This window comes from Mercenaria mercenaria, chromosome 9 (genome assembly GCF_021730395.1).
Source record: "Mercenaria mercenaria strain notata chromosome 9, MADL_Memer_1, whole genome shotgun sequence".
Taxonomy (NCBI): domain Eukaryota; kingdom Metazoa; phylum Mollusca; class Bivalvia; order Venerida; family Veneridae; genus Mercenaria; species Mercenaria mercenaria.
The window spans coordinates 29207088-29232599 of NC_069369.1; the positions used below are offsets into that span (position 1 = coordinate 29207088).

Genomic DNA, 25512 nt, shown 5'->3' on the forward strand with positions numbered 1-25512 from the left:
TGTCCTTCTTATACATAAATACCTTGCAAAGTGTTTTGTAACATGTCCTACATATACATAAAAGACCTTGCAAAGTGTTCTTGTAACATGTCCTTCTTATACATAAACACATTGCAAAGTGCTCTTATAACATGTCCTTCTTATACATAAAGACTTTCTTGTAACATGTCCTACTTTTACATAACAGACCTTACAAAGTGTTCTTGTAACACGTCCTACTTTACACAAAAGACTTTGCAAAGTATGCTTGTAACATGTCCGACTTTTACATAAAAGACCTTTCAAAGTATTCTTGTAACATGTCCTACTTATACATAAAGACCTTGCAAAGTGTTCTTGTAACATGTCCTACTTATACATAAACGACCTTGCAAAGCATTCTTATAACATGTCCTACTTTTACACGAAAGACCTTGCAAAATATGCTTGTAACATGTCCTACTTATACATAAAGACCTTGCAAATTGTTCTTGTAACATGTCCTACTTATACATAAAAGACCTTGCAAAGTGTTCTTGTAACATGTCCTACTTTTACGTAAAAGACCTTGCAAAGTGTTCTTGTAACATGTCCTACTTTTACGTAAAATATCTTGCAACGTGTTCTTGTAACATGTTCTACTTTTACGTAAAATACCTTGCAAGGTGTTCTTGTAACATGTCCTACTTTTACATAAAATACCTTGCAAGGTGTTCTTGTAACATGTCCTACTTATACATAAAATACCTTGCAAGGTGTTCTTGTAACATTTCCTACTTTTACACAAAATACCTTGCAAGGTGTTCTTGTAACATGTCCTACTTATACGTATAAGACCTTGCAAAGTGTTCTTGTAACATGTTCTACTTATACGTATAAGACCTTGCAAAGTGTTCTTGTAACATGTCCAACATTTATGTAAAAGACCTTGCAACGTGTTCTTGTAACATGTCCTACTTTTACGTAAAATACCTTGCAAAGTGTTCTTGTAACATGTCCTACTTATACATAAAATACCTTGCAAGGTGTTCTTGTAACATGTCCTACTTATACATAATATACCTTGCAAGGTGTTCTTGTAACATGTCCTACTTATACACAAAATACCTTGCAACGTGTTCTTGTAACATGTCCTACTTATACATAAAATACCTTGCAACGTGTTCTTGTAACATGTCCTACTTTTACATAAAAGACCTTGCAAGGTGTTCTTGTAACATTTCCTTCTTATACATAAAAGAGCTTGCAATGTGCTCTTGTAACATGTCCTACTTTTACATGAAGATTTTTAAAGCTTTTTCCTATGTAAGTCTATATAAAACTTGGGACTCCCTGGGCAGGCCCTCTTTTCACCCAAGGTGTACAATTTGAACAACTTTGGTTGAGGACCATAAGACAATGCTATAAACCAAATATCAAAAGTCTAAGTGTTGTGGTTTCAGACAAGAAGATTTTTAAACTTTTTTTCATATATAAGTCTATGTAAAACTTGGGACCCCAGGGGCAGGGCCATATTTGACCCTAGGGGGATAATTTGAACAATCTTGGTAGAGGACCACTAGATGATGCTACATACCAAATATCAAGGCCCTAGGCCATGTTGTTTTGTACAAGAAGATTTTCAAAGTTTTCCCTATGTAAGTCTATATAAACCATGTGACCCCCAGGGCGGGGCCATATTGGACCCTAAGGGGATAATTTGAAAATCTTGGTATAGGACCATTAGATGATGCTACATATTAAATATCAAAGCCCTAGGCCATGCGGTTTTGTACAAGAAGATTTTCAAAGTTTTCCTTATATAAGTCTATATAAATAAACCATGTGACCCCCGGGGCGGAGCCATATTTGACCCTAGGAGGATAATTTAAACAATTTTGGTAGAGGACCACTAGATGATGCGACATACCAGATATCAAAGCCCTAGGCCCTGTGGTTTTGGACAAGAAGATTTTTAAAGTTTTTCCTTTCAGTTGCCATGGCAACCAGAGTTCTGCATGGAATTCAATTCTTTGAATAATTTTGACAGGGGGTCACCCAAGGATCATTCCTGTGAAGTTTGGTGCAATTCTGCCCAGTGGTTTTCAAGAAGATGTTTTTAGAAAATGTTGACGGACACACAACACACGACGGATGACAGACATTGAGTGGTCATAAAAGCTCACCAAGAGCCTTTGGCTCAGGTGAGCTTAACAAGACAAGAGGGCCAAGAAGGCCCTAGGTCGCTCAACTGAGAAACACACCATAACAGTGTAAACATGTTTGACCTAGTGATTTCATGGAAAAAAATATTCTGACCAATTATCATTAAAATTGGAGCAAAAATCTTGAGTATAAATAAGTATTTCTTTGATTTGACCTAATGACCTAGTTTTTGGCCCCAGATGACCCATATTCAAACCTGACCTAGATTTCATCAAGGCTATCATTCTTACCAAATTTCATGAAGATCAATTGAAAAATACAGCCTCTATCACATACACAAAGTTTTTCTTTGATTTGACCTAGTGACCTAGTTTTTGACCCCAGACTACCCATATTCAAACTTGACCTAGATTTCATCAAGGCAACCATTATGACAAAATTTCATGAAGATCAGTTGAAAAGAAAAAATTTAGCCTCTATCGCATACACAAGGTTTTTCTTTGATTTGACCTACTTTTTGACCCAGATGACCCATATTCGAACTTGACCTAGATTTCATCAAGGCAATCATTCTGACCGAATTTCATGAAGATCAATTGAAAAATACAGCCTCATTGCATACAGGAGGGTTTTCTTTGATTTGACCTAGTGACCTATTGTTTGATCTAAGATGACCCATAATCAAACTTAACGCAGATTTTATCAAGGCAATCATTCTGACCAAATTTCATGAAGATCAATTGAAAAATACAGCCTCTATCGCTTACACAAAGTTTTTCTTTGATTTGACCTAGTGACCTACTTTTTGACCCCAGATGACCCATATTCAAATCTGATCTAGATTTCATCAAGGCAATCATTCTGACTTAATTTCATGAAGATCAATTGAAAAATACAGCCTCTATTGCATATACACAAAGTTTTTTTTTTATTTGACCTAGTGACCTACTTTTTGACCCTAGATGACCCATATTCAAATCTGATCTAGATTTCATCAAGGCAATCATTCTGACTTAATTTCAGGAAGATCAATTGAAAAATACAGCCTCTATCGCATATACAAGGTTTTCCTTTGATTTGACCTAGTGACCTACTTTTTGACCCCAGATGACCCATATTCGAACTGGACCTAGATTTCATCAAGGCCATCATTCTGACCAAAATTCATGAAGATTATTTGAAAAATACAGCCTCTATCGCATACACAAGGTTTTTCTTTGATTAGACCTAGTGACCTAGTTTTTGACCCCAGATGACCCGTTTTCAAACTCGGCCTAGATTTCATCACGGTAATCATTCTGACCAAAATTCATGAAGATTAATTGAAAAATACAGCCTCCATCGCATACACAAGGTTTTTCTTTGATTTGACCTAGTGACCTAGTTTTTGACCCCAGATGACCCTTTTTCGAATTTGGCCTAGATTTCATCAAGGTAATCATTCTGACAAAATTTCATGAAGATCAGTTGAAAAATACAGCCTCTATCGCATACACAAGCTAAATGTTGACAGACTAAGACATACGCCGGACATAGAGCGATCTAAAAAACTCACCTGAGCATTGCTCAGGTGAGCTAAAAAGGGCATACGTATTGTTGAGGGATACGTTAATGTTGAAATTTTGAAAGTAAAATTGTGGGTAACAAACAAAGTAAGACACTGGGCAATCAAGACAGTTCACCTTTGGCAATTTGTGCTTAGGTAACCTTAGAAGAGGAACCTTGTTAGAAACCACCAAGCCTTACCTGTGAGGCCCCGTTCAAGTAAAGCTATATATTCCAACTGTGCCCTAAGGAATTCCATATGGCATTCCATCTGCTGATATAACTTAAGAGCTTGTATGTAATGCTTTTCAGACAACTGTCGTAAATGTCTCTTTTTCTGCTCAGAACACTGAAATAAAGGAATATACATGTAATACACAAACTTGTATGCCCATAGACACACCTCTCCCTGTTTGTTGCTAAAAAACAATCATACTTCACAAGACCTTTTTTGACACTGTATCATTAACATACATTCTGTAAAACAGTTATTTTACAGGTAATATAGATGAATATGCAATAAATATGTTTACTGTATTTAATACTAGATGCCCACGGGCAACATGTCAAGCCCGCCAGCTGTCAAAAGGACTGGGAGTTGCACACGACACTCTGTCTCATTGAGGCAAACATATATGCCAAATAAAACAAGAGATCACAGAGTGATCTTGGCGCCCACCAAGGGCCATTTTTGAGTGTTCCAAATTTCAAGACTTACTGACTAGTGCAAGGTCAAATTTCATTTCGGTACACAACACTGTGCATGTGGTCCAAATTCGAAAGCTGTAGCTCGAGAAATGTGAAAGTAGGTCACTAGATCAATCTTAAGGTCAAAGTTTAATTCGGTACACAAAACTATGCAAGTGGTCCGAATTTGAAGGCTTAGCTTGAGAAACGTGTAAGTAGGTCACTAGGTCAAAATCAAGGGTCAAATTTCACTTCAGAACACAAATCTATGCATGTGGTCCAAATCTGAAGCCTGTACCTTCAAAAATGTGAAAGTAGGTCACTAGGTCAATGTCAAGGTCAAAGTTTGTTTCGGTACACAATTATCCTATGCAAGTGGTCTAAATTTGAGGCCTGTAGCTACAGAAATGTGAAAGTAGGTCACTAGGTCAATCTTAAGGTCAAAGTTCATTTCGGTACACAAAACTATGCATGTGGTCCAAATTTGAAGGCTGTAGCTTGAGAAATGTGAAAGTAGGTCACTAGGTCAAAATCAATGTCAAGTTTTATTTCAGAATACAGAACTATGCATGTGGTCCAAATTTAAAGCTTGTACCTTCAAAAATGTGAAAGTAGGTCACTAGGTCAATGTAAAGGTCAAAGTTTGTTTCGGTACATAAAACCAGGCATGTGGTCCAAATTTGAAGGCTGTAGCTTGAGAAATGAGAAAGTAGGTCACTGGGTCAAAATCAAGGTCAAATTTAATTTCGGAACACAAAACTACGCATGTGGTCCAAATTTGAAGACTGTACCTTCAAAAATGTGAAAGTAGGTCACTAGGTCAAAATCAATGTCAAATTTCATTTTGAAACACGTAACTATGCATATGGTACAAATTTGATACCTGTACCTTCAAAAATGTGAAAGTAGGTCACTAGGTCAAAATCAAGGTCAAAGTTTTTTCAAGTGCACAAAACTATGCATGTGGTCCAAATTTGAAGGCTGTAGCTACAGAAATGTGAAAGTAGGTCACTAGGTCAAAATCAAGGTCAACTCATGTCAAGGTTCATCTTGCCACTCAAAAATATACATGTGGTCCAAATTTGAATGTTGTAGTTATTGACAAGAAGATTTTAAAAGCTTTTCCCTATATAAGTCTATATGAACCATGTGACCCACGGGGCGGGGCCATATTTGACCCTAGGGGGATAATTTGAACAAACTTGGTAGAGAACCACCAGATGATGCTACATTACAAGTATCAAAGCCCTAGGCTTTGTGGTTTGGACAAAAAGATTTTTAAAGTTTTTCCCTATATAAGTCTATGTAAACCATATGACCCCCAGGGTGGGGCCATATTTGACCCTAGGGGTATAATTTGAACGATCTTAGTTGAAGACCACTAGATGATGTCACATACAAAATATCAAAGCCCTAGGCCCTGTGGTTTTGGACAAGAGGTTTTTCAAAGTTTTTCCCTATATAAGTCTATATAAACCATGTGACCCCCAGGGCTGGGCCATATTTGACCCCAGAGAAATAATTTGAATCATCTTGGTAGAGGACCACTAGATAATGCTTCATACCAAATATCAAAGCCCTAGGCTCTGTGGTTTTGGACAAGAAGGTTTTCAAAGTTTTTCCCTATATAAATCTATGTAAATTATACAAATAAACAAAGGGCCATAACTCACTCATAAATTGTTGAACCAGTCTGATTTTCAGGGGGACACAACTAGGGTACCAATACATCATTCTGACAAAGTTTGGTCAAAATTCCCCCAGTAGTTTCTGAGGAGTTGCGATAACGAGAAATTGTTAACGGACGGACGGACGGACGGACGGACGGACGGACGCAGAGTGATTTTAATAGCCCACCATCTGATGATGGTGGGCTAAAAAAGATTGCAAAAGGTTACAATATAAGTTATTTGTAGTAACAACAAAGGGAAGTAAAAAAAAAAAAGTTCTAAGTCCACACAAAAATCCTTACCAGTAGAGATAGGTCAAAATACGCCTCAAAATTGGATGTAACATGCATGTTGTACTACAGAAAAGTGGTTTTGATTTTTCCCTACAACCAGTAATAAAAAAAGTTACAATATAAGCTATTTATAGTAACAACAGAGAGAAGTAATTCTAGGTTCTTGCGCATGACACTCCATCTCATGATGGTGAATAACTGTGCCAAGTTACATCAAAATCCCTCTATGCATGAAGAAGAAATGCTCCAGACAAAGTCATTCTTGTATCTGACCTTTGACCTCTAAGTGTGACCTTGATCTTAGACCTAAGGACCTGCTTCTTGCGCATGACACTCCGTCTCATGGTGGTGAACATTTGTGCCAAGTTACATAAAAGTCCCTCCATGCATGAAGAAGAAATCCTCCGGACTATAAGATTCTTTCACTGGTTGTAGGTGCAGATGGGAATTTCCGGTCTCAAGAGTAACTGTTTAGGCGGTTACGAGGCTCCAGCCGAGCAACCACTTAAACAGTTACCCAAGAGCCAGATATTCCCATCTGCACCTACAGCCAGTGATAGAATCTTTTTCTTGCATATCATATTAAACAAAGAAGAGTAAAAAATGAATTCAAACAAATGATTTTCTCATAGTACTTAATTCTTGTAGTAGCTTATTAACAAAGCGCGGGAACTTAACGTCCGTAAACAGGAAGTACGTCATGACGTTACAGAGACGAAAACAACACAAGAGTTCCGGTTTTGTTTTATCATCTGTAATGAAACGTTATGTAATTTCCTCAAAATAACGTTTTTTGAATCGAAAAATATGTTATAAGGAACAAAGAGGAACTATCAAGGTATTGAATTTTTATCCCGTTTTATGAAAAACATTATTATAACTACACACATCTTCTGTACATAATTATGTAGTTGGTTATACGTCATTTACAGCACGAGAGTCATCTTACACCCTGGGGTGTAAGATGGAGTTTTCCAGCACCGGTGAAATAACCAGAAATCTCCGTCTGTTATGCAAGAAAAAGTTGTCATTCTTGTATCCTTTGACCTCTAAGTGTGACCTTGACCTTAGACCTAGGGACCTGATTCTTGTGCAGGACACTCCGTCTCATGATGGTGAACAATTGTGCCATGTTACATCAAAATCCCTCCATGCATGAAGAAGAAATGCTCCGGACAAAGTCATTATTGAATTTGACCTTTGACCTCTAAGTGTGACCTTGACCTTTGAGATAGGAACCTGGGATTTGCGCATGATACTCGGTCTCACTGAGGTAAACATTCACGCCAAATATAAACAAGATTGCTCCATGGATGTCAAAGTTATGGTCCGGACAAACAAATCCAGATGGCTGCATGCACGCACTGACGGACAGAGGCACGCACGCACATACACCGAACAGCCATTTGGACAGTTATGTCTTCGCTTCCGCAAGCGGGCTCGACAAAACAGCAAATATATACAAACTCCAGTAAAAAGAAACATAACAGTCATTATGACCCTGGATCGCTCACCTGAGTAATATGAGCTACATGTTTCAAATGTCAAACTGATGTAAGTCAAATTTATGGTCACATAAAGTCAGTTTTAAGATCGGTGTGCGAAACTGTATATGTCATCCAAATTTCAAGGCTGTATCTTAAACAAGAGGGCCATGATGGCCCTATATCGCTCACCTGAGTTTAGTTGCTTGCTTAAACAAATTTCTTTGCTTAAGCTTCACTAACAAAAGCTAGGTGAGTATGTAATGGTAAAGATTATTCAAGATAACTACTGAAATCTGCTTAGAAATTAAACTGGTCGTCCAAATTTCTTTGCTGTAGCTTCAAAAACAAGAAAGTAGGTCAGTAGTTCAGGGTAAAGAATATTAAGGATGAGTATTGAAATCAGTATCAGAAGTTATAAACGTGGTTCTAATTTCTATGCTATACCTTCAAAAACAAGAAAGTAGGTCAGTAGGTCATGATCAGGACAATTCAAGATGAATATTGAAATCTGTATCAAACATTATGCTTGTGGTCCAAATTCTCTGCCACTGCTTCAAAAACAAATAAGTCTATGTAAACTAGGGACCGCCTGTGCGTGGCCTATACTGACCCCAGGGTCATGATTGGAACGATCATAGTAGAAAACCACTAGAGCATAACACATACCAAATATCTGAACTTCATTCCTTATGGTTTAAGACAAGAATTTATCTAAGGTTTTTCCCTGTACCCTGTACAAATCTATTTAAAACACGCTGACTTCAAATCACTTGCCCCTCATCGATGTGGGTTCGAGCCTCACTCGGGGCGTTGAATTCTTCATGTGAGGAAGCCATCCAGCTGGCTTACGGAAGGTCGGTGGTTCTACCCAGGTGCCCGCTCGTGACGAAATAATGCACGGAGGGGCACCTGGGATCTTCCTCCACCATCAAAGCTGGAACGTCGCCATATGACCTATAATTGTGTCGGTGCGACGTTAAACCCAACAAAATAAATAAATAAATCCATGTGACCCCCCGGGGCAGATCCATATTTGACCCCAAGGGAAAAATTTGAACAAACTTGGTAAAGGACTACTAGATGATACTACACATCAAATATCAATGCACCTATGCCCTGTGGTTTTTCAAAGTTTTTCCCTATATAAACCATGTGACCCCTGGGGCAGGGCCATATTTGACCCAAGGAGGATAATTTGAACAATCTTGGCAGAGGACCACTAGATGATGCTACATACTGTTTATCAAAGCCATAGGACCTGTGGTTTTGAACAAGAAGATTTTCCCTATGTAAACCATGTGACACCCAGGGCGGGGCCATATTTGAACCTAGGGGGATAATTTGACCAATCTTGGCAGAGGACCACTAGATGATGCTACATACCAAATATAAAAGCCCTAGGACCTGTGGTTTTGAACAAGAAGATTTTCAAAGTTTTCCCTATGTAAACCATGTGACACCCAGGGCGGGGCCATATTTGAACCTAGGGAGATAATTTGACCAATCTTGGTAGAGGACCACTAGATGATGCTACATACCAAATATAAAAGCCCTTTGACCTGTGGTTTTGGACAAGAAGATTTTTAAAGTTTTCCTTTTAGTTGCAATGCTATGGAATTCAATTCTTTGAACAATTTTTAAAGAAGACCATCCAAGGAACATCCCTGTGAGCTTCATCAAAATTGGCCTGGTGGTTTAGGAGATGTTGTTGTTAAAAGGAAAGTGTGGATGGACGCCGGATGGACGCCAGATGATCACAATAGCTCTCCCTGAGCACTTGAGCTAAAAACTGACAAATCCCTCTGGCAGCCATGTTTTATGACAAATTAAAATAATTTGAACTATCTTGGTAGAAGTTCACACAATGACCATTTGAGTAAAAAAAATAATTTTTAAATCTGACCAGCAGCTTCATACAAGAATTTTTTTTAAGTTTCCACTATTATACATATAGGGAAAAGTGACCATGCCCTCTGAAGAATCTGAATAATTAGAACAATCTTGGTAGAAAGTCAAAGAAGTGCAATTTGTGTGAAATTATTTTAAAATCGGGCCTGCAGTTTCATACACTGACACAATTATAGTTCATATGCCCCTCTGGGCATTAATTCAGGCACAGCCAGGCACCTTGGTAGAACTGACGACCTTCTACAAGCAAGCTGGGTGGCTTCCTCACATGAAAGAATTCCACACCCCAAGCAAGGTTTCAAATCCACAACGGTGAGGAGCAAGTGATTCAAAGTCACTGACCATAACCACTCAGCCACGGACGTTTCCTAGATAACAACAACAACAAACCAATAGAGATTGCACTTACGTTTCCCCTGATGGTATTATGGAAAAGAGATGCCAGTCTGTGATTGATACATGCTATTCGAAACTGATACATCGGCTGACTGGCGAAGGAAGAATCTTCCCGGCAGTATTTCAGGGAGCAGTCCATTAGGTTGGTTACTTCATTCTCAATCTTTAAAAGAAAATGAAAAACAAAATTATGAGTAAAATTTCTGTAGAAAATATTCAACAACCAACTTTATCCCTACTTTTTGTATTTGCGCTAATTAGTGTTAATTGGCATTCATAGAGTTTCTGATATTATCAACGCCTGGGGAAATCTAAGGAGTTTCCATGTCACTACTGATTATCGATTTTCTATAAATGTCTTAATTAACATGTGATCATATTTGCGCTTGTTTGAAACGAAAATGAGGCAATGCTGCCGAAAATTCGGCAATTTTCGTAGATAACTAGGTTTGCAATAATGCAACATTTTGATAGTTATGACGCACAGTTAAGTTTATTCTGACATATTAAAACTTGCTTGAAAAGCTATGGGAGGTACAAACTGGTATTTGTCTACAGCCTGGAAATGTTCGGAACCCTTCGTAAAGTACACGATTCCGATCTGTCTTTTCCGTGAGAATTCTGTTTCTATTTTTAGCCATGGATTACTGCTTTCAGAAGTCCTCATTATCAAACACCGGCATATTTTGGGTGTAATATAGGTGGCACTGAGGTCGGAAAACAGGTTTCCCTAGGCTGTCAATTTGCAGGTAGAAAAAAAATAAATTGTCAGACTGGATTCCCAGGCTAACTAAACTGGTTCCTATGCTGAAAAATGAAGAATGCAGGCAACATATTCAATGTAGAAATTAAACGGCAAACAGGAAATGCAAGAAAGCTTTTCTCCCGAGAAAAAACTATAACTATACCTCTTCTTTGTTTGCTGACGACAATGGAGCGTAGTCCTGCAGCAAGGACGCCATATTGAAGTATGTAGTAGACAGTTCCCATCTCACTGACTCCACTATATTCCTGAAACCGTGACTTCCAAGGGAAAGAGCTTTCTTGTACTCATCTATAGCCTGAAATGTTTTATATCTAAGTAAATGATTATGTTCATATTTCACACGGTTTATACCAGTACAATCCAAGTCATTAAATCCTTCTAACCCTTACCCTGCCAACTTTCTATAACGAACATGTCCATCTTTCAATTTGGACAGTACCAGTAACTGTTAAAAGGGGTCCATACCAAAAAAGATACCGACTGAATAGCGAACAGTGCAGATCTTGATAAGACTGCACAGATGTGCAGGCTGATCGTGATCAACTCTGGTCGCAAACGCAGAATCAATCGTGTCCAGCATGATAAGAGTTAATGGCACATCAAAGACAAATCATTCTCCAACTGCAATTTTTGGTTTGGAATTTCTGTACTGGGCCTACTCTGCTTCAGATACCTCTAACATACTTAGTAAATACACTAATTCAGGGCCAGAATTCATCACAATTTTAACTCTAAAATTTAATTTTTGCTCTGTCTTTGTAAATTAGCACAGATTGTAATGAAATCAGCACACTTTATCAATCAGCAGTTACAGACTGCTCAGCAGAATTTCATCACTACTAATTTGCTTTGAACAAAGTAATATTGCAAAATGAACACTTGCTGCTTTTAGGTGTAAGTTTTGGACTTAAAGTGTTATTGAATACAGGCAGGTTTGACCTCATATGATAAATGACCATCAGTATAACACATACACTCCTTTCGACTTTATCATAAACATGGAGGGCTTGTTTGGTCAACGTCATCAAGAAGACAGAAGATCAGCAACTAGAGCTAGTAAACTAACTTAATTAACTTACTGCAATAACATTATAGTGACCTGAAATACTGGGGCAACAAAACAAAAACAAACTGAAAAGACTTGATTGAATATAACTGCGTTCATGCTGTTTGAGAAGTGTAATTCATAAAGGTGGGAAATTTGTAATTATAACAAGAGGGCCATGATGACCCTTGACAGTACACCTGAACTTCACTGCTTAAACAGGCTAGAGTGAGCAACTTTGGAAGAGAACCATAATAAGCTCCAAGGTGAGAAAAAATTGCAGCCGAAGTTAATAATGATGCTACAGACGAAGTTTAATGAAGATCTATCAAGCAATTCAAGGTTTTATTAAAAGGGGCCAAGCTAGAACATGTGAACAAACTTGATAGAGGACCATGCCAGGATGCTACTGATCAAGTTTAGTGCTATCCTAACCATTAGTTACAGAGATGTGATTTGAAGAGGTGTGGAATGACGACAGATGGACATCAAGCGATCACAATAGCTCACCCCAAGCACTGCATGCTCAGGTGAGTTAAAAACTTTTACACATGTAAATAGACTCTGTAAATTGTGATACATGACATGTACAAACACTGATTAAATCTCCTGCACATAAAAACTACATTGAAATTAGTCTAAAACATGTGACACAATTTTACAGATGTTCCCTTATAAATGTGTTGAAAAGTAGAAATGCCTTGGAAAGAGATTTTTTTCCACGCAAGATATTTTCTCACAATATGGTTTATCCTAAAACCAACAAAGTATTGTAAATCAGAAAACACATTTCCCATTTTGTCTACACATCATGGGCGATCATCGGCAAAAGTTTGAACAATTATGCAGCCTGACAATATATGAAAAATCTTGCACACAAGATTTTCAGGATGTACCAATAGACAGCATCTGGACTTAGCAACCTTATGTTTTGTTATGAAAAATTTCCCACAAATTTCTCAACATCCATTATGTTACTACTTAAACAATCAGTGAGCAATTTAAATCCCAGACCCTTTTCCTATTTCTGTAAATGTCAAGGTCCTATTTATATAGAAAATTATCTCCTATACTCCCACATCAATCTTCCAAAACTCAATATAGACCTGAATATATAATGTGCACACCTTTTCCCCCCAAAGAAAATGTCTTTTCTTAATCTTAACCATGCTGAGAAGCAAATTGCTACAAACAACAGAAAATTTCATTCATAAAAACTGGGATTGTTGTACAAGTCTGAAATTATCGTAGAATCCACTGGGGGTAAATAATCATGAAAAGATCAGTTCTTGTTAATAATGACCAGTCCCTGTAATAAATAATGACTGGTCCGTATGAAATAAACTGGAGGGAAGCAGTTTTGGAGACAAACTTACAAGATTTGAGAGATGAGACAGAAGCAGTTTTTCATTCCTCCTACTATAGTAAGGTTCGTTGAGTGTGAATATTAAATGAACTAAATTTGGTCATATATGTGGTCTTCAAGACCAAAATTGTTGTTTATTAAGGTTTTAAGTTTGAAGGTGAAATGAGGGTCAAGGTCATTTATATATAGGTAAGCCTGAAGGTCTTGCCACAAGAATTGTCGAGTGTATGAAATAAATCAGGCCAATAATGTGTGCTGCAGGCGAAACTGTAAAATCCGGTTTACAAAAATACTGTTTTTTAAGATTTAAATTTAAAGGTGATGGGCATATGAAGGTCAAGGTCATCTATATAAGGTCAGTTTTGTAGGTCTTGCCACAAGGCTGAATGAGTGTGAGTATCAACTAAATTGGGTCAATTATGCGGGCTGTTGGACCATAAAATGTGAAGAACAGATGAGGTTCAAGGTCAGTTTGTAGGTCTTACCACAAGGATTGTTGACAATTAATGTGAGTTTTTAGCAAGTCATTGATATGGACTGTAAGCGAAACAGTAAAATCTGTTTCATATGAACAGACAATCTGAAGAACAGTCAAACGCTATATGCTCGGGGCCATAAAAAATTTTAGAGCAATTTTTCAGCTAATATTGCCCAACAATCTTGATCATTGGCCATGAAATGATCTAAGGAAATAAATACTCGTATTTCTATGTTTCTTTCACAGCAAAATAAACTAGAACTGTCACAGGAGTGACTCATACCCCCACCATACGGTCTTGTCACAGAAGAATGGCAACCATAAGAAATCTTAAAAATACTTTGGAGTACTTCATCCTGGGCTTCCACATATAAGTAATACTAGTATAATACTAGTATAGTAATACTAGTAAATATATTAAATCTCTAATATAAGAGATACACTAAAATATACACTAAAAGTGAATACAAAAAAGTGTCTTACCGACCCATGTTACCACAGAAAAATGTTTTTACTTTTTACACAGAACTTATAATAAAAAAGAAAAATACCTAAAATATTGAAAATCTAAAAATAGGATTTCTAAAAATAGACTTATTCCTGGAATTTAAGGGGAAGAAACTCAGTACAAAAGTTAAAAAAAGGTTACTTCCCTTTGACTCTAAGCCAATCAGAATGAGATATAGTGAAAATACATCAAAATTAACCTTAAATTCTAGGTAAAAGGGGACACAATTCAAGAAAAATTAGTGTCAGAGTTATGCACCTTGTGTCACATGATGTGGGTGATGAGGTGGAACATCTGTTTTAAGTCTGAATCAAATCCATTCAGTAGTGACTGAGATATAGTGAAAATACATCAAAATCAACCTTAAATTCTAAGTAAAAAGGGGCATAATTCATGAAAAATTGGTGTCAGAGTTATGCACCTTGTGTCACATGATGTGGGTGATGAGGTGGAACATCTATTTTAAGTTTGAATCAAATCCATTTTGTAATAATTGAGATACAGTGAAAATACATCAAAATCAACCTTAAATTTAAAGTAAAAGGGGACATAATTCATAAAAAATTTATGTTAGAGTTAAGCACCTTATGTTACATCATCAGGTGATAAGGTGGAACAACTATTTTAAGTTTTAATCAAATCCATTTAGTAATAACTGAAATATAGTGAAAATACAACAAAATTAACCTTAAATTCTAAGTAAAAGGGGACATAATTCATGAAAACTTGGTGTCAGAGTTATGCACCTTGTGTCACATGATGTGGACACATGATGTGGGTGATGAGGTGGAACATCTATTTTAAGTTTGAATCAAATCTATTCAGTAGTAACTGAGATATAGTGAAAATACATCAAAATCAACCTTAAATTCTAAGTAAAAAGGGGCATAATTCATAAAAAAATGGTGTCAGAGTTATGCACCTTGTGTCACATGATGTGGGTGATGAGGTGGAACATCTGTTTTAAGTTTGAATCAAATCCATTTAGTAATAACTGAGATATAGTGAAAATACAACAAAATTAACCTTAAATTCTAAGTAAAAGGGGACATAATTCATGAAAACTTGGTGTCAAGAGTTATGCACCTTGTGTCACATGATGTGGGTGATAAGGTGGAACATGTATTTTAAGTTTGAATCAAATCCATTTGGTAATAACTGAGATAATAGATTTCGGGAAGCGACGGGACGGGACGGGACGCGACGCGACGGGACGCGACAAAACTGACTCCTATATACCCCCCTCAAACATGTTTGGTGGGGGTATAATGAATGTTTGACAATATCTTTGATAAATTATGTATCTGTAATTACATACATCAATTGAATGTGAATAGAAAGATGTCTTGAAAATAATTAAAATTTCAGAGTATAATATGGATAATTTATGCATTTATTATTTTATATACAATTATTACAGTTTGTACCTAAATAACTAAAATTAATCAGACTGAAAAATGAACATTGCCAATATTACTGCATATACAATTACTACAGTTCGTTGAAAAAAATTTAATTTGTTAGTTATTTGTTTTTCTCATTGAACTGTTCATTAAAGTAAATTGAATGAAGGGTTTTTTGTCCTCCTTGTAAAAAACATGAGGGGGTTTTGTCCTTGTAAAATTCAGTGAAGGTGGATTTGTCCTACTTGTAAAGAAGATGAAGTGGGTTTTGTCCACCTGTGCAAAACTGAGCAAAGGGGGGTTTTGTCCGCAGGGGAGTTTGTCCGGATCCCGTAATAAGCAGAACTGGAGTACTGTCTTATTTACACTATACCAATTCACATTATCACTCTAATGACATAGTAACTAGACAGAATTGCTGATGTGCACAAAATTAAATATTTCACAGACACAGCGTGTTATTTATGTCCATTTATTAAAAGTTTAAAGGTGAACTTTACATACCTGGTGGGAGAAATGATTAGCACCTTAGCATGTGTCTATTTCTAATTAATAAAAAGTTGTTTAGGTATCATTTTCTTAATTATTCTTGAGGTAAATAGCAGTGTGTGTGACAATATCACATGGTTAGCAAGAGCTTACTGACGCATCCATCTGCATTATCTTTTAGCATTAGGATTTTAAAGTGATAGGAATTATGTTTTTGAATAAATGAAATCAAAACATGGCATTAAATGGCATCTTTCATTTAATTCACTGAATAAATTTTTTTCATCATTAGGGTTTTTATCAATCTTCAAAAAAAAGTACAGTGAAGAAAATACATAAAGGTGTAACTATTATTTAAAAGATTTGTTTTTCTTCCAAGTATTTTGACAACTGACCAGTTGTCACATGTCCAATCATTCCATTTTTATGATCATGTTGAAATGCTAATCTTTCAACAAACTAACTTTAAAATAACAAACAAGATAACACTGAAGAATTTCCCTGATGATTTTGACTTGAATTTTTTTCAATACAAAACAAAATTGCCAATAAAACGTATTAAAACTAGAAGATGCTTTTGTAGAAAAGCGCATGTCTCCCCCACTGCATAGTTGTATAGGCAAGAAATCAATAGGGGACAGAAGCAGAAGTCAAAGAGACACTGATGGCTGGCTGCAATAGGGATCATCTACCAAGGCATGTCCAATCATCACACAAAGTTTCAACATTCTGGGCCTAGTGGTTCTCAAGTTATTGACTGAAAAGAGTTTTCTATGTTCAGCCCCCTGTGACCATGACCTTTGATGGAGTGACCCCAAAAACAATAGGGGTCATCTCCTCTGTAAGTCCTATCACCCTGTGAAATCTGAAGGTACTAGGTCAAACGGTTCTCAAGTTATTGACTGGAAATGTTTGCTGTTTGCTGCAACCTTGACCTTTAATAGAGTGACCCCAAAAATAATAGGGGTCATCTACTCTGTAAGTCCTATCACCCTATGAAGTTTCAACATTCTGGGTCAAGCGGCTCTCAAGTTAATAATAGATTTTCATGTTCTGTTCACTGCGACCTTGATCTTTAATAGAGTGGCCCCAAAATCAATAGGGGTTATCTACTCTACATGTCCAATCATCCTATGAAGTTTCAATATTCTGGGTCAAGTGGTTCTCAAGTTACTGACTGGAAATGGTTTTCCATGTTCAGGCCCCTGTGACCTTGACCTTAAATACAGTGGCCCCAAAATAAATAGGGGTCATCTGCTCTGCATGTCCAATCATCCTATGAAGTTTCAACATTCTGGGTCAAGTGGTTCTCAAATTATTGATCGGCTCTGCATAACCAATCATCATATGAAGTTTCAACATTCTGGGTCAAGTGGTTTTCATGTTATAGATCAGAAATGGTTTTCCATGTTCAGGCTCCTGTGACCTTGACCTTTATTAAAGTGACCCCAAATCAATAGGGGTCATCTACTGTGCATGACCAATCATCCTAGGAAGATTAAACATTCTGGGTCAAGTGGTTCTCAAGTTATTGATCGGAAATGGTTTTCCATGTTAAGGCCCGTGACCTTGACCTTTGATGGAGTGACCCCAAAAACAATAGGGGTTGTCTACTCCATAAGCCCTGCCACCCATGAAGTTTAAAGGTTCTAGAACAAATGGTTCTCCAGTTATTGATCGGAAATGAAGTGTGACATACGTACGTACAGACAGACAGGGCAAGACGGGGTGGGGGGTGGGGGTGGGGGGCATAATTATGTTAAATGCTTTTCAGGCAGAAACAATTCTATTATGATTAAAGATTTAAGAGGGGCTGAGGTCATTCAACTTAATTTGGTGCTTCAAAAATCAGGATGTTTGCAAAGGTTCTGTGTCCAGTTTGGAGATTTAGTTTTCTTCACTCTCGTATGTTTCTACTATCTACTACAAACAGTAAAGTCCAAAGAAAGGCATATTTAGGTTATAGCACGAAAATTATATTTCCATAAAGCAACCTATACGGATGTGTAGTCTGATCTAGATCTGCAATGTTTGCCATTCAGTCAGTATCTTTTTGGTGAGCACCCCTTTTAACAGTTAATGGTACTGTGCAAACTGAAAGATGGACAAGTTCATTATAGAAATTTAGTGCAAAGGGTTAGCTAATATAGTTATCAAAATCAGCAAAAATTGTAAAATGATAAGGACACAAGTCATAATCCTTCATATTTGTAAAGATAACATTTGTAGCAACAATAAAAGAAAAGATTATTATCAGTAAACAGAAATGAAGAACTTGTCTGTTGTAGATTTTATGTTAGAACGACCCTTAAAATGGCAGCAAGGGGAGATAATTTGTGTTTTATGAAAAACATCTTTACCACAGTATTGCAAATGATTTTTTATTGGGTTTAACGTCGCACCAACAAAATTATAGGTCATATGGAGACTTTCCAGCTTTGATGGCAGAGGAAGACCCCAGGTGCCCCTCCATGCATTATTTTATCACAAGCGGGCACCTGGGTCGAAACCACCAACCACCATGAAGAATTCAACGCCCAGAGGGAGGCTTGAACCCAAATCGGCGAGGGGCAAGTGATTTGAAGACAGTGACCTTAACCACTCGGCCACGGAGGCCCCCGTATTACACTACTATGTGTACTTACTGAATAGATATACATTTGAATTCAAATGCCTTTCTTTTACTTTATTTATACTTCGTTGATTTTTTAATTTTTGGTAGCATTTATTTATTCATTTTAAATTTAGTACAGTTTATTAACTTCATAGTTATGCAAATGGTTGTTATTTTGTGGCCATTAAACAGTAAGTTATAACATGAGGTTTATTTCCAACTTTAGTTGGCATATCTTTTCATTTAAATGAACTTTCAAAGTTCTATTTCAACATGCATCAGACCTTGGACTGTTGCTTCAGCATGATTCATATGGATCCTGTGCCCAGTTTGGGGATTCCACGAGATTTTGTTATTACCCCAGTGTCTTTCGCATGTTTTCTTTATTTAATGAATACTTTTCAACATTTTCCATCATTCATCTACTTTTCAAAGCCGGTAGTGTACTGTAATGTCATTTAATTTTGTGAGCATGAAATTTCATGGTTTTGGTCAAAACAGCAATTTCATGGGGATATGAATTTGAGGATTTCAACTTTTGAACATAAAATGAATCGGCATTTTACTCGTTCGTTTGGATTAGATTTTGTGGATTGACTCAACCATGAATATTAATGATTTCACAGTATTACATCAATAAATATTTTACAATGAAGCCTGCTTAAGGCTTACCATGCTGGACACGATTGATGTTGCCTCTGCAACCAGTGTAGATCATGATCTGCACTGTTGGCTATTCAACCAGTATCTTTTTGCTAAGCACCCCTTTTAACAGTTAATGTTACTGTCCAAATTGGAAGACGGACAAGTTCATTATAGAAATTTTAGCAGGGTAAGGGTTAAAGCTAACTTTTCTGTTATACTTCAAAGCTTTCAAAAAGGCAGTCCAAACCATAACAAGGACATCAATGGCATCATGTTAATCAAGGAAACCACCAGAAAATAAACACTCAACTTTGAATGGAAGAAACATATGAGCCACGCCTTGAGAAAACCAACATAGTGGCTTTGCAACCAGCATGGATCCAGACCAGCCTGCGCATCCGCCCAGTCTGGTCAGGATCCATGCTGTTCGCTAACAGTTTCTCTAATTTTAATAGGCTTTGAAAGCGAACAGCATGGATCCTGACCAGACTGCACAGATGCGCAGGCTGGTCTGGATCCATTATGGTGGCAAAGCAACTATGTTGGTTTTCTCATGGCGTGGCTCATATAGAAACTTTCTGAAGACAAAAACACCAGAAGGGCTGAATTTAATTCAAAAATGAACATCACCTGTAAAAATGCAATTTACACTGAGGAATACAAAACTTTCAATCCCCTGATGCTTCAATGTGTAAAATGTAACAAACTGATCCAGGGATCATCATCTAACATGAAAAGACACATCAACGCTAAGCAGTCAAGTAACGCGATAGTTCTTTTCAGCACAACTTCTGATGAAAACTTTTCTAGCTGGGATTAACTATCAACTTCATAGTAAGGGAAGTAACTATCTCAAATTCATTATACCTATTATCACACATCATTACCTCCCCCTCAGAATAATATAGGAATTTAAATACAAAACTTGCAGTTATTGTAGCAGTTATTTCAGCTACTTGCAGACATGTATATTAACATTTTTCTTTAAACGACCATCAGTAAATGGAAGAAATATGAACATTTTTTATAAAACAAAATACGCAGAATTTCACTAGAATTGTTACAACAAGTGAATGGTAGAAAATTGTCAATTGTACATTATTTACAGTTATGAACAGATTCAATTCAACTGATTTACATGTATCAAATTATATGTCAGCATTATGCTACTTTCATAATACTGCCCACTAAATGTTTAAAATGGACTGGTCCATCATTCAATTTGGGCAGTACCATTTATTATTCGAAGAGGAGTTTACTGAAAAATTACTGACTGAATAGCGAATAGTGCAGACCATGATCAGACTGCAAAGATGTGCAGGCTGATCTTGATCTGCACTGGTTGCAAAGGGCAGAATAACTTGCCTCAAGCAGGCTAAAGGTTAAGGTATCCGATCCACAAATAATCAAATTCTATATAACAGTGCTATTAAAATATATCAAATATTGATGCCTGGGAAGCTCATATAATTTTGGTATCAAACCTTTGACCTTAATTTGTGACCTTGACCTTGAACTGACATGGCTGACTCATGGGTTCTGCACATCGTCTTGATGAGGTGATCATTTGACCCGAGTTTCATGAAAATCCTTCAAGGGGTTTAGGAGATACAGAGCAGACACAAAATGTTAGGACGGAAGATGGAAGGATAGATGGAGACCATTCCTATAACCCCCCACCACTTATGGCGGGGGATTAAAAATTACTGTACTGATTCGCGCATATCATTTATGGTAATCTTATTTACTAATTCTTGTTCAGCAGACACAACGCTTTCAAATGATACCAAAAAAACATGCGGTCACCAAGCATCGAAATGTTACCTATTTGTGGATCGGAAACCTTAAGATAACTAACCTAGCAAAAAAATTATCGTACTCTGGATATTTGTATCTTTCAGCCATAAAGTAAATGATAATTACCATCTGGAAGTAATGTCTTTCTTTCGGAGTAAATTCCTGTTTCTCACTTTTTAACGCTATCTGAGTATACGTTGTTGCACAGAGTCTCATCAGACGTCCATAGTTACAATGAAGTAATGCCTGGTTTGCTATATCTTCTATCTCCTCAAACACTTCTATTCCCTGAGAGAATGCTTGACGACCTTTCATCCAATGAGTCATCATTTCCTGTGATGGTTTGTCTCCAGCCACTGAAAATCACGAAGAATATTAAATTTCAGATCAACTGTGACTTTATTTTGTACATTTTGTATGGTTAACCCTTACCCTACACTGTGAGCAATTGTAAATTTGATTCAATTCAGGATGCATCTATTTTGAACTTTTCATACTCTCCTGCAAGTTCAAAATTGTGCTTGACATGATTTAAAGGCGTACGCTAGAATTCCCTGTATATGAGATGGGCGAAAATTTTCCCAATAACAGAATTTCTTTAAACTTTGGATATTGAAGGACAATCATCTAAGAAACAAAAAAATGCAATAAAAATCATAGGTCACCGGATTCGAAAAAGAGTTATCTGCCCTTGAAAACGTCATTTTTGGGGGAAATGCCGTTTTCAAGGGCAGATAACTCTTTTTCGATACCGGTGACCTATGATTTTTATTGCATTTTTTTGTTTCTTAGATGATCGTCCTTCAATATCCAAAGTTTGAAGAAATTCTGTTATTGGGAAAATTTTCGCACCAAATTCTAGCATACGTCCTTAAGACTTTTTTTCCCAAAAATATACCTCATATCTATTTTATCTTTAGCTATCTTTGATTGTTCAATAATACTGACACCTCTGAACTGCAATACTGTCAAACAAAAGATTTAATTTTTCATCAAAGCATCTTCTTATCAAAATAACAAACATATAAGAGCTGCACCATGAGAAAACCAACATTAGTGCATCTGCGACCAGCATGGATCCAGACTAGCCTTTGCAGTCTGGTCAGGATCCATGCTGTTTGCTAACAGTTTCTCTAATTGCAATAGGCTTTGAAAGTGAACAGCATGAATCCAGACCAGACTGCATAGATGTGCAGGCTGGTCTGAATCCATGCTGGTCGCAAATGCACTTTGTTGGTTTTCTCATGGTGCAGCTCAGTCATATGTTTTCCCAGTGACTTTAGCTCTTAGACAGGTTTCATTACAGTGGCATAAAATAGGAGTAGCTTCTTACCTTCAGTTTCCAACAATTTCTGGGCACTCTGCATGTAATAAACCCCTAATTCATTGAGAGCATTTCCCTTCCTCTTGCACAGGGGTATATATACATGTCCCCTCTTCTTTGAGATAAGATCTATGGCCCTTTTATAGCAATCAATGCACAAAGTCAAGCTATCCAACAAACTCTCCAGCTTAAACATTTCCTCATACTCTGAAAAAAGATATTTACATTTAGAAATATTTTAAATTATACACAGGTGACAAATTTTTATGAAATTCATGGTTGTAAAAAGATTAAATCCCAAGTAGATCTAATCACAAGAGTGCCAACCTGTCATAATATAGGCCCATAAAAGTAAATCTATTTTAAATTTGAAATACTCTACTTCTGGAATGGACAATGTCCATTTTCTCAATTTTAATTAATTCAAGGACTCAAAAGACTCATTAATCTTTTCTTGTTGGTTCTCAAAACTGACCCAGATTTTATACAGGTATACATCTTGTATACGTTTGGTACAAACTTAAGTTCTGAGAAATAATACTGCAGTTATTGAACGAACACCGATAATTTTTGTAATTTCCTGGTCCACTATCAAACTTTAACCAGATTTTATAGTAATACATCTTCTGCACAGGTACAGTTGACATATATTAAAGAAAAATTACTCCTTTGCAGAGTGGACAATTACAATTTGTGCAATTTTTGACCAATTTATGGGCCATCTCCGGATGCTGGTTCACACTGGTTGGTAATAGAATGTGGCCTACATTTTACAGACATGCACACTTCATGCTAGTTTGGTTTAGTTCTGACAAAAAAGTACTCTATTCAGCAAGCAGACACTGTCAACTTTGGCATTTTTGACCAACTTAAGGAGGTAGGTTACCTTGTTACCAGGGTAAATTCAAATTAGTTGAACCGCAGTGATTTTTTGTATTTCGTGTAATTTAATGTTTTAACTGCTACAATCTCAGTTCTGTTTATCTCTGTCCCTTCAAGTACAATTTTTATCCAGGTTTGAAGTACATGACCCTCTTAAGGTATTTTATATAGAAAGAAGGAAAATACGGATATTTAACACTTTTCAGGGTATTTTGGTTTCATTGTTATCCGTAGAAGTCTGCATAATTAATAGTTTTACAAGTATGCGCATTAGCTTTCTAATAAAAGCTTAAAATGTATATGTCGCGGGGCTCGTGTTTCCATGGTAACGCATTTTCTCTCATTTTTCAACAATTATGTATGAAAATGGGTTTTTCGACGGCTTCAGTGCCATTCTGTTATTGACCAACATGGAATATTTGTGTAATATGATTAGTAAAATACCAAGAACATGGTACTATGTTTTTCTTAAAGTTTAGAGTAACCATGGCAACAGAGATGTTTAAAATAGCTTATATGTTGCTTTTTATCGTAATTTCTTAAAAAAAAATATTATATAAAATTATCTTTCTTGTTAATGTAGCATTAAAACATCTTATTTCTAACGTTAGTAATATTTTCGTATGAATTGCAGTTAATTTAACAAATTTCACAGCTTAAAATACTTACAGCAGTGTCCGTCGTCTGACATTTTTATTGAAAAATCGTTCTGCATGCTGCTATTATTCTCATGGATATTGTTGAAATGAAAATAAAAAGCCGAAGCTGTGTTCCTTAAATACCCCAGTGTTAACGCTTTTGAATTTAACAATTAGACATATAGGTCACGGGCTTCGTTTCCATGGTAACATCAATTTAATTCAAGACACCACAATTCTATACTGAAATTTGAACAATTTTAGAGCTTAGTTTTAGTATCTAAGTACAGTAACAAATTATCAACGGAAACTGGGAAATAGGTATAACAAATCAAACTGCCAAATTTTTATTTGTAAATGACCGTAATAAGTTACCTTTCAGCCAACTACATGTATATTCCCAATTACATCAGTTACCATCATTCGATTTCTTACATTCCGCATAACATTTCAATATAATTACATAAAAGAAGCAAAATATTGTTCATTTTTCAGAGCAAAAGACTAATAATTCAGCAAATAATGGCTGTTTAAAAATAGTTCAAATAAAGAAAAAGCACAGAATAACGTACTTTCAAAATAAAAGCTATTAATTTTGCGCGGTAACTGACACGTAACGTCATGACGTCAATGACGTCATTTTAAGGCAACAATGTTTTGAGGCGTTTCTGCGGCAATTCATTCATTATTTCTGCATTAATAAACCATTAAACATAAGATCAGAGGCAGGTTCAAGATTTATTTTCAGAAGAATGGATATACAAACACATTTAGTTTGTCGTAAATGTCGTCGTAAATCGTCACGTTAGCTTCCGGTTGGACATGCGCACTTACAAATATCAAGGTAACCTACCTCCTTAAGGCTGGATGGCTATTGAACTTGACTTAGGTTGTATAGTAAAAAAAAAAAAACTTCATATAAGTTTGGTTAAGAGAGAAAATACTCTAGTTCTTAAGTGAACACCGATTTCATCTGCTTATCCACTGACAAAGGGTGAAAACATATGTCCCATTTTTCTGAAATAGGTGTATTAAAAGTAACTATATACTTTTTAACTTTTAAACTGGAACAAAAGTTTGGAGGCTATATGCCACAGCATTCTGTAGTTGTTGATCGGAAATCATTTTCAGTCTAAAGGGCAATTTCCTTTGACTTAGTGACCCCTAAATCAATATGGTCACACAATCTCATTTTATCTGTAAGTCTGAATAATTCTACCAACAGTAAATAAGGCATTCAACAAGATTTTTAACAATGGAATCTACTGAACAGTCTTTAATATTTGGAACTGCCGTAAATTCCTAAACTACCTGTCATTGTTGCTAATCTCCAAACTTTCACACAATACAACTAATTCCAATATATAAATAAGGAGTCTGACACTGACAGTTTCAATATATGAAATCTAGCTTAAAACAAGAGCTGGTAGAACACGAAATGCCCCCC

The 25512-nt window shown here is 36.4% G+C and overlaps 1 protein-coding gene across 2 annotated transcripts in view; it reads right to left on the reverse strand.

The window, feature by feature from the left end:
- The window catches only part of LOC123546804 (erythroid differentiation-related factor 1-like), a 77196-nt gene that overhangs the window by 13478 nt on the left and 38206 nt on the right, over positions 1 to 25512 (reverse strand). For both annotated transcript variants that reach the window (XM_053551111.1, XM_053551112.1), the window contains 5 exons: positions 22555 to 22752; positions 21348 to 21577; positions 11019 to 11171; positions 10124 to 10273; positions 3871 to 4018 (listed from right to left, as the gene is read on the reverse strand). In XM_053551111.1, the coding sequence (XP_053407086.1) occupies positions 3871 to 4018; positions 10124 to 10273; positions 11019 to 11171; positions 21348 to 21577; positions 22555 to 22752 (879 nt within the window). The remainder of the gene's footprint in view (positions 1 to 3870; positions 4019 to 10123; positions 10274 to 11018; positions 11172 to 21347; positions 21578 to 22554; positions 22753 to 25512) is intronic.